The sequence below is a fragment of the Mycena indigotica genome, assembly GCF_014461135.1.
Source record: "Mycena indigotica strain 171206Taipei chromosome Unknown Mind.scaff0005, whole genome shotgun sequence".
NCBI classification, from domain to species: Eukaryota; Fungi; Basidiomycota; class Agaricomycetes; order Agaricales; family Mycenaceae; genus Mycena; species Mycena indigotica.
The window spans coordinates 1,036,030-1,046,325 of record NW_023503004.1 but is presented as its reverse complement, the minus strand read 5'-3'; the positions used below and the strand labels follow the sequence as shown (position 1 = coordinate 1,046,325).

The 10,296-nt window shown below is 49.5% G+C and overlaps 1 protein-coding gene across 1 annotated transcript; it reads left to right on the top strand.

The window, feature by feature from the left end:
• Positions 1–525: 525 nt before the first annotated feature.
• Positions 526–4,353, top strand: MIND_00570800 (CxC2 domain-containing protein; the record flags this gene model as incomplete). The annotated part of the gene is made up of 12 exons (XM_037362473.1): positions 526–876; positions 917–1,143; positions 1,183–1,752; positions 1,798–1,960; positions 2,012–2,160; positions 2,208–2,289; positions 2,332–2,605; positions 2,655–2,828; positions 2,881–3,013; positions 3,068–3,735; positions 3,776–3,900; positions 3,952–4,353. The coding sequence occupies 12 exons, from the start codon at positions 526–528 to the stop codon at positions 4,351–4,353; spliced, it is 3,318 nt and encodes a 1,105-aa protein (XP_037220394.1).
• Positions 4,354–10,296: the final 5,943 nt, after the last annotated feature.

Genomic DNA, 10,296 nt, shown 5'->3' with positions numbered 1-10,296 from the left:
GTTAGAGCGTTGCAGAGAGATCTCATGACGACGGTGATGGGCACCAAGGCGCTTGACATAGAGCTAGGTCATGTCGAAGCCGTCAGGCATCTGGTTGGACGGTACGTGTATCTCATCATACAACGCTAGCTTAAATCAACCTAGATGGTTCCATGGTGACCCTCCTCCTCCCAGCGACGCAGACACATCGACTCCACCGCTCGAACCTGGATCATATGCCATACTTGCTGAATTCTACTTTGGAAAACTTACGCCCGAATCTTCCCCACCTGTGTTTGACCTAGATTTCTGTCGTGGAGAGGAGTACACAAATATGTGAGTTTGTTTTCTGCTATTCTTTGGACGACCTCTCATTCTGCTTATTTCGCAGAGATGCCTTGATAGCTCGAGCTCCTTGGCATTTGATTTACCAGTAGTCTGTTTTTTTGTATACATTTTCTTCTTGCACGGCCACTGTATGCGATCGACCGAATATCCACTGAATTTTGATTTGTTTGGTCACGGTGGTCACGTCACCCTTCCTTCATGGCATCATCATCGTCCAACACTCGAAAACGTCGAGCAACGGGTGCTCCTGGGTTTGTTCGACATCATATCTTGTCGATGGAGGAGCTTGTTGGTGCACCACCAGACGCCCCTTTGACCACTTCTCTGCATCGCGTCACGAACGACAATCGACGCGTCCATACACAGAGTGTTGTTGTCGAGCCCACTTCTCCAGTCAAACGAGCACGGCTAAACCATCTTCATCGCCAGGATGGAGCTCTCAATCATACTCCCGCCGAGGATCCTGAGAGATATGAGATATGTTTGGAAGGCGAAGAAGAAGAAGAAGACGATGTAGAGACCAATGCGGCTCGACACAGCCAACCTGCAGTACGTATTACCATCCCTTCCCATCTTATACATTCTAAAGGCCTTCAGGACCCAGCAATGGATCGATGGATGCGTGAATGCCGGGACTCTTTTTTGCAATCTCTCCTCTGGCGCGATGGACGAGGCAAGGAAGGAGACCTCTGCGGTACATGTCGTGACAGCGCCTCTCCAGCCATATACCGCTGCCTATCTTGCTTTGGTGGAGCTATGTCATGTCAAGGCTGTTGTGTCGAAGCTCACCGGGCTAACCCCTTGCATTTCATTGAGGTGAGAGCTAAGTTATATTGCGAGCACTCTACTCATCAGACTCTCACAGAAATGGACGGGTGTGTACTTTATCAAGACCACTCTTCGTAGCCTTGGTCTACGCATCCAACTCGCGCACCCACTCAACGAAATCTGTGACCGCCCAATGGCAGGACGAAGTGACTTTGTGGTTTTGGCAGCTAACGGGATACACGAAGTTGCCGTGGACTTCTGCGGCTGCATGGGTCATGACGCAGACTGTGTTCAGTTGTTGAAGGCTGGATGGTATCCGGCGACGACGGAGTTTCCACGAACTTCCGCAACCTTCTCCTGCTTGGACCGATTTCACTATCTTTCCCTCCACGGCAAAACAACGACATACGACTTCTATTCTGCACTCGAGTCTTGCACGGACGGGACTGGTATCAAGCCACCTGATCGATACTCTGTTTTTATGCGGATTTCACGGCAATACCGACATCTTCTGTTGCTTAAGCGGAAGGGTCGTGGTCATGACCGTTTCGGTGTCATGGGAACTGCTTCAGGAGAGCTTGCCATTCGTTGCCCTGCCTGTCCGCGGCCTGGAATCAACTTGCCAGAAGGATGGGAGAATGCTCCTCCTGAAGATCGGTAAATTCTCGCTGGGCTGAATCACACCTATTGATACAAGTCAAGGTGTCTCTACATCATGTTCATCGCTATGGACGCTTGTTTCCGATTGAAACGCCGTTCAATCTCCAACGAGCTACGTGATCCGGGTTTGGGAACGGGGTGGGCTTACATGGTCGAATGGGAACCGTATCGAGCTCATTTACTAACGATAACTGACGAGCAAGAGGTACGCCATGGTGTCTTGTATTTTGTTGGCTGAAACTGACCTCCAATTTAGATGAGCACCTGTAGCGGTCTTGCTGCTTTGGACCATGCAAACACCAAGTTTTCTCGTGGTTACAGTGTAACCGGGGTTGGCATGGGCGTCTGCGCAAGACACGAATTCGTATTGCCCAACGGCGTCGGAGACTTACAGGCGGGCGAGCGGTACGTGAGATATATCCCCAGTAAAGTTACATATTGACCAAGCTCAGGTATGGGAATATGGACTATATCTTCGGTTCGTTCATGCGGCATATCGACGCTCGTCTCTGGAAGATTCTCTCATACGACATTGTTTGCCAATGGATCAAGAAACTCATTGAGTGACTGGCCAAGCTTCCGCCCCTTGTCCGTCTTCGCCTCGCCCTGGCTTTGATTCGATTTGCAATCCCCAAGATGCACATCAAGGGCCATCTCGTCTTGTGCCAAATTCTCTTTTCCCTACTACTCATCCTCGGCTCGGGCATGACGGATGGCGAAGGAATCGAGCGACCTTGGAGTATGATTGGCGGAATTGCTGGCAGTACACGGGTTTGTGGACCGGGTGCTCGCTGGGACCAGTTGGATGACCACTGGTCATTTTGGAACTGGCTGAAGCTACTGCGTCTTGGTGCGTATTCTTCTACTGAGTTTTCTAATGCTGACTTTCAAACTCTCAGCCGTCTTATTGCGTCGAAGGACCGACAACGCAAAAGAAGAACTTGCGAGACAAGAACTCGACTTCGAACAATTGTCAACTGGCCATGCAGATCGTGTGCTGGACTGGAAAAAACAAGTGGATGAATTCGAGGCCGATAACATGAAACCTAACCCTTACGAGTACAAAGCTGAAGGTGCAATTATACAGTGTGTCAAGATGCAGTGCGGTTTATTGACTTGATTTAGGTATGAGCGAGACTGCTGTCCGCAAAATGCTTGAAGAGCAGGAAGCTGAAGAAGAGAAGTCGGGGGCACTTCCGATTCACGACATCTCCCCGACTGAATTCATTGTTGCCTTGTTAGATGTGGAGGGAGACCAGTATGTATTTCCTGATTTATCTGCGTATTCTTCTTATGCATATTCTAATTACAGGCGTCGCATTCGTGGATTGGTCGATGTGGGCAAGAAACGCTCCTCAACTGGAGTTAGTCTCCGTCGTCAACGACGCAAACTCAATCGCTCTATTAAGCGTTTGCGAACGCTCCAAGCAACATATATGCCGGCGGCTCTTCTGCGTCTCGATGCACTCCACTTGACTCAAGAAACCCTCGCGGAGCACGTCCCCCTTCTTCCTCCTTCTGCCCTTACTGCTGTCGAGCGTGAGAACGGTGGCTGTCGAGAGGGACTGGTCGCTATCGAGCAGACGCTACGGGATGCTCAGTGTCGCTCATCGTTGACAAGCTTGCAACTACAACTGCATGTCAAAGCGAGGCTCCTCACTTACAAGAAGAACAACTCATGCGCTCAAGTAATGAATACGCGTTCGAGATCGTTGGTCGATCAAAATGAGCAAAAGATCTTGCTCTATTCCGAAAAATACCAGCAAGCTCGGCGAGCACTGGTAGCTCTTGAAGGAGAAGACCTCATATTGTGGCGGAAACTCGAGAAGAAGGATATCCGATGTATGGAGGATGCTGAGGAGGTCTCGCGAGCAGAGCGGAAACGGGAAAGGGCAGAACGAAATGAACGCAGACAAGATATGGCATTGGCGCAAGCTGGCCTTCTTGCTCTGCCAAAGGGCCCTGCGCCGATGGAGACTAGTGACACAGAAGAGGACGAAACGGTCGACCAACTACCTAGCACACGGCCAGATCGACGACACGCAGCTCGTGAAGCAAACGCTGTGTTTAAACACGGAGAAAGTTGACGCCAAGTATCCTGGATCTGGAGCAACGTCCAAAACTCCTCACAGGGAGTCGAAGAAGGTATGTAGGAGTTGTCTCAAGGCTTCAACACCCACTAACCATTGGTCTCAGCTCTACGAATCGAATGGGCGAAGTCTTACGCACGAACTCGTCGTTGGAAAGAAGAAGTACGGATATTGGACGCGGAATGGCAACGACTCCCGCTCTCCTTTGGTGCTGAGGAGCAGGCGTGGCTTACTCGGGGGAAGGGGGTTGACATCAGCGGATTGGGAGGGGGGGGTTGCGGAGGGGATGATTGCGTATGCGACGAAGCAAGCTGACATATTTCGCAACCTGGCAGCTCGCGCAGAGATTGTGCGAACGAGTCCGAAGTTAGCGCGAGGAAAGCGAGCTGCAAGAGCAGTTAATGTTGTTTATTTGTCCTGCGATGATGACGGGGACATCGTCGATGGGCTCGTCGATGTAGAGGATGAGGACGAGCACGGAAATGCCAGTGACGATGATGAAATGTAATTATATAAGTGTTATAATGATTACTTGCATTATTTGCCTCAGAAATAGCTTGATCGACTTGCCCCGGCCCTGTTGCCGTGTCCCCGAGACTGATCTAGATGCGGGCCGCAATGAGATCAACTTCTGATGATGGTCCGATGTTTCCTGACCCCTGCCGGCGCTCCGTGGGTTGATCCCCAAACCCCCGACATTTTGCGCAAAACACTTTTGGGCAACAGCCCAAGTGTTGCGCAAAAAATGAGCTGCAGCAGGTGTCTTAGCGAAGAGAATAGGCGCGCCATGACTAGAGCGCGAAGGATAAATGAACCCGGAGCGGAGATTCTCGTCGATGAACTTGCGGAGAGCTTCCAGCTCGTTCTGAGACAGAGAATAGACGTGTCCGATGGGTGGTTCTTCACCATCAACGGTCTCGATCTTGAGATCAAACTCGCGATGGGGCGGAAGGTTGAAAGCTTCCGTTTCCGAGAACACATCGGCGTAGTCTTGATACTCGGGTGGGAGACGATTAACCTCAGGCTCGGCTTGAGCTGCTCGAGCAAAGGCTTCGTCAGAAGGGACTGCACGAAGAGTGTACTGATACGTATCTTTATCCGCAATAACACAGCGATAAGCCGCAGCAGAAACAAGAGAGATTTGGGGCGCGACAAGAGGAGTCTTGCGCGTGAGAGTTATGGCCGGAGACGGAGTGTCAACCGGAGACGGATCGTCCAATACAGGACCAGGATTTGTTGGCGAAGGGGGCGATATAGGAGCAACCGGAGAGGGCGGAATCGATTCCGATTCCGGAGTGTCCTCGCTCGTAGAGGAGCTGATCGCAACAGGAGCAGGCGTGATAGTAGCCAGTTTTGTCGACAAAGACTCCCTAGACGTGTTGGAACGGAAAGAGACGGTGGCTTCAGACCAGTTAATCAACGGATTAAAGCGGTTGAGCCAACTATATCCAAGAACCATTTCGCAAGGAGAGTCCAGATGGGTAACATAGAATTCCACAAGGTGGACTTCGCCAGACGGAAAGCGGATGAGAAGACGGATTTGTTGGTTGATGGTTGATGAGGAGCCGTCGAGGTACCGTAGCTTGACAGGCGAAACAGCATAGGGCAAAAGATTCTTCATTTTACAGATAGAGGCAGATATAAAACAATGAGATGATCCAGAGTCGATAAGAGTCCTCAAGCGGGAGTTGAATCCCGCCGCTATGCATTGTACGACGGAAAGAGTTGGGGTTGAACCAGACTCTATTCCTGACAGGATCGAGTCCGGGACCCCCCGGAGACGGGACGAGAGCGGAAACGTGAAGATCGAGAAAAAGGGCGTGAGAAGAAAGAGCGGACGCGTTGAGACGTACCTCCGGTAGCAACCTGGAGTCAACGCGGCTCGGTTCGGCTGCAAGAGGGACCGAGTCGCTGACTATTTTTTTGACTCAGTGTTGTCGACCGAGAGTGGCGACCGCCGGAGACGCAGCCACCGGAGTGATGGTAGTGGCGCGTGCGTCCAACATAGCCTTCTTCTTTCGACATTCGTTGGCCATATGCCCAGACTTGCCACAGAAGAGGCAAAGCTTGTTCTTGATTCTGAACTCGCGTATTTCTGGCTTCAACTTCCCATCAGGACCAAGAAGGGAAGCGTGCCGCTTTGGCTGTCTTCGTCTTGTCGTTATTGTTGGAAGACGACGAGGAAGCCTGTTGCTGAGAGCTGTTGGAGCCCTTGTTGCCAGAATTGAATTACCACCGGAGACGCTTTCCGTTTCCGGAGTTGTTGCCAGAGGAGCCAGAGGAGCCAGACGATTTTTTCGAAGAGGAGTTCTTTTTAGAACCCCCAGACCCAGAATTCGAGCCACCGGAATGGCCACCGGAATGGCCAGAGCCCGAACCAGAACCAGATCCACCACCATGAGAATCTCTTAACTCCCGCTCCCTCTGCTTCTCCGCTTCACGCTTCCAATACTTGCCGTCGATGAGACGGGCAGTTTGCTTGACTACCCGTCCAGCGTATTAGCGTAGACGTAGTGCATCATGTCGTCCTTGATACGTTTAGGAAGACCGGAATAGAAGGTATGTCGGAGAGCGGAATCACCCCAATTGGTGATGAGAGCGAGGGTGTCGAATTGGATAATGTAAGTGGTGATCTTATCACCGGACTTCATTGTCACATTCCGGATTTTGTCCTCCGCGTCGCCAACCGGGTCCTGAGGACCAAAGTTGTCCTGGAGTTCCTTGATGAACAAAGGAAAATTGCCGTCCCAAGCCGGAATCGCAATAGCCTGGCCCTGATTCATGGCATACAGGTTAGGCGTAAAATACGCCAATGCGTTTCCGCGCAGATACGAGGTGATGTAGATTATTTTCTCGTCATCAGTAGAGAAATCTTGCTCACGCTCGGCAAAGTGCATATAGCACTGGGTGAGGAAAGGGACGAGCTTCGCGGGATCGGAACCGTCGAACGTGTCCGGTGCCCGGAGAAGACTCCGATTGGAACGGGGCGCAGCATTGTTGCGCTGAGGAAAGTTGGTGAGGAAATGTTGGAAATTTTGGAGAGCGCCAATCATTGCGCGTTGAAGATCACGGCCCGGAGAGCCAGCTCGAGGGACTCCGGCACCACCACCTCCACCAGGTGGCCCACCACCTCCACCTCCTCCGCCTCCTCCGCCACCACCACCTCTAGGGGGACCCCAGAATGGATTTCCAGATCCACCAGGGCTGCCACCAGGACCACCAGGTCCACCACCACCAGGTCCGCCAGGTCCACCACCACCAGGAGGTCCGCCTCTGGGAGAGCCAGGAGGGGAGCCAGAGGGCAAAGTCAAGAATGGACTCGGCTTGCCGCTAAAAGTCGGAGAGGGGTTGCGGTTTGGTTGACCTTGACCGGAATCGTTTCCGTTTCCGGAGCGACCTTGAGCAGGGCTCATGGGCCTGCTAAAAGCGTGCCGATACATCGGGACTGGCTCGCTTTCTTCTTCAATGTCGTGAAGGCGTGTGGGAGTGAGGGGTCGGTAACGTAAAGTAGGAGAGACGGGAGGGGAACTGACGTTAGAAAAACGACCCGTGTTTGGATGCGGAGTCGTTGGCATAGGGATAGTACTTGGATCAGGATCCTGCGGAGACATGACAAAACCAGGCCGGAAAGGGTTGGTAGTGCCAGTAGGTGTCCGAGGAACGGGAACAGGAACCGAAGTGACAGGAGCGCCAGCGTTGTAGGTGAAGTTCGCCATAGGCGAAGTGAGAGGAACCATTTGTTCGTAGAAGCGGGATGAACGCCGTTGACCAGTATTGGCGGGGTCAATGTTGTCAGAAGAGAGGCGTACGTTTGACATGGTCAAAAGGAAGTGAGCTTGTAAATACTGTTAAGTGCCGTGTCGACCAAAGGGACGGAGACAGAGACGGAGACGGAGTCGAAGTCGGAGACGGAATCGAAGTCGTAGAGCACTTGGGGCGGAACACCACAGAAGGATGATTGGGTGACCGGGGCTTCCAGTTGACCAAGACAAGACAAGAGGAGAAGAGTGGAGTCGAGACGACGCTGGGAGATAGAGACCAGCAACGTTAATTTACAAACTGAAGTACGTGATAATACATCAAAGTATTTATAGTACGAGAAGTAACGGAAACGGAATAAGGTATAACAAAGTAAGTAACAAGATTAGAACAAAGTCAAGTAAAGTAGAAGAGGAGTTGCATACGAGGAACAAGGCATAGATGATTGCATAGATCATAAGTCGGGGTAATTGGAAACGCTCAGTAAATCTTCATTGCGTAAAAACCAAATACCGGAGACGGATATCGGAGACGGATGCCGGAGTCGGCACGGATATAACAGACAAGCAGTATATAGTCAGCTACCTAGCAGGCGGACCCTTAGAGTTTCTTCTCTTTGGATCCTCCCCTGCTAGGTCAGCTTCATTTGTATTCCTTGATCTCAGGCCTCCGGGGTTGCCCTTACACTATATCTGAGTCGGTCTCATCTACAAAGGCAGAGTCAGCTTGCAATTCTGATACAGAAACATGCCCATACCGCCGAATGCACTAGATGAGCTCCGTTTGGATGTGGGAGTTAAAGGCTCCTTCGCTAGAGCTGGTGTGCGGGCTGTGAGTGGTGAGTCTCAGTGTTGAGCTAATGAATAATTCATACGAGGCGTGAGCTTGAGGTGGGGAAGAGGTCCGGGAGGGCGGCTGGTTGGGGACATGACCGTGACATTCTCCTTGTTTGGAGAGGTTTGCACAAGCGCAGCAGCGCTAGCAAGAGCTTGGAGTGAGGCAGCAGAGGCGTGAGGTGTAATAGGCGCTTTTTTGTGGCGACTTGACCGTGTCTCCCTTGGCTCCATGGTGGTCAAAACCAGAAGTCGCGGTCACGTTGATCATGGATGACAACAGTGCAAACACTGTACACTGGTCATCCTAAGGCTACCAAAAACGCACATACTTGCAGGGGAAACAGACGTGTATTGGTGGAGAAACAAGCTATTTAGTGTCGACTACATTTTCCGTATATATCGACTTGTTTTGATCCGCGCCCTATCAGGTGAGAACAGCAATAATAAGTGTAAGAAGATGTTTCCATAGGTTCTCAGTGCAATATGAGGCTGCACATACAATTCTCTGCATCTCATCAATGAACTTCCATATTTGGTGAGTATTGTCACATTTGTGACCTAGTACTGGGTTCTGAACTGTGGACACAAGTCCAATCCTATGGCTATTCTTTCCTTATAGCAGCCGTGATGAGTGGCTAGACATAGTCCAATAGTTTGTGAGGATTATTTCCAGATGAGTCAATCACATGATCCTGTGAAATACCTGCCTAAATAGGCAACTGTCACGCATGTCACGGTCGGTTGGTCCAGCTGGGAGCCCTTAAATTTTTCTTAGTGTGTATGTTCCTTAATTTATTTTTTCCCTCCCCTTGAAGCTATCAACAACTTGAATGGATTGACTCAACTAGACCACTTATTTGAGTCTGTCCCAATACTAAACTAGTTATTAGTAGTTATTTAAATACTAGAACTTGATGATACAGAACTAGACCACCTATTTGAGTCTGCCTGTCAGCTGTGATAATGCCTCCGATCTCAATATAGTTATCAGTAGTTATTAAACACTGGAACTTGCTGCATTATCAAGTTTATCTTCTAGAATGTCAGCAATAGCCTCATCTAGGTAGTACAAATAGTTAGGTACTTATTTACTGTCATAGTCTGCTACAGCTCCACCCATACAAAGATACAGAACACAGTGACCATTGTTTTTTTTAACTGCCCCTCCCAAAAGGGCAATTACTAATAAATGCCACATAAGTCCTATTATGTAAATTTTTTAAAATTGGGAATGCCCCCTGGAGGTGAGAGATGTAATTTTATACTATCATGGTCAGTTACAGTCAAATCCACCGAGAAATGCAGTGTAAATGTGATAATATGAATAAAGGTTTGTAAATACCTTGATCAGCAGAAATTGATCATTTCTAGATCTGTTGTAACTTATATACTTGAGTCCTAGGGCTCCAACAATTGACTATCCATATACACTGAATGGCTATATGATATTGTATGGTTAGTGTGGAATTCACCTACTATACTGGACTATTGTGAATGTGATGCTAAGTTTAATGGTAGATAATATATTGTTTCATTATTTCATATTATAATTATGATTTGATATATTCACATGACTACTACAGCTGTCATATGGAGATAGCATTGATGATCTCAGTTGAAGTTACTGAAAAAGATCAGAGGTGCCAGAAGCCACCCAGGCTGCATACTGTCCTATTTCAATCAAGTGTCCGCGTTACGCGTTACATTGACCAAAAAAGTCCTTGTCAAAAATCGTCATAAATCAAAAGAAAATTTTTTGGTCCCAAATTTCGAAAAAGTGCCGGACACTTGATCGAAATAGGACAGTATAGACCGACATAGTCACCAAAACAGTCAATCAACAAATATTGGGTAGA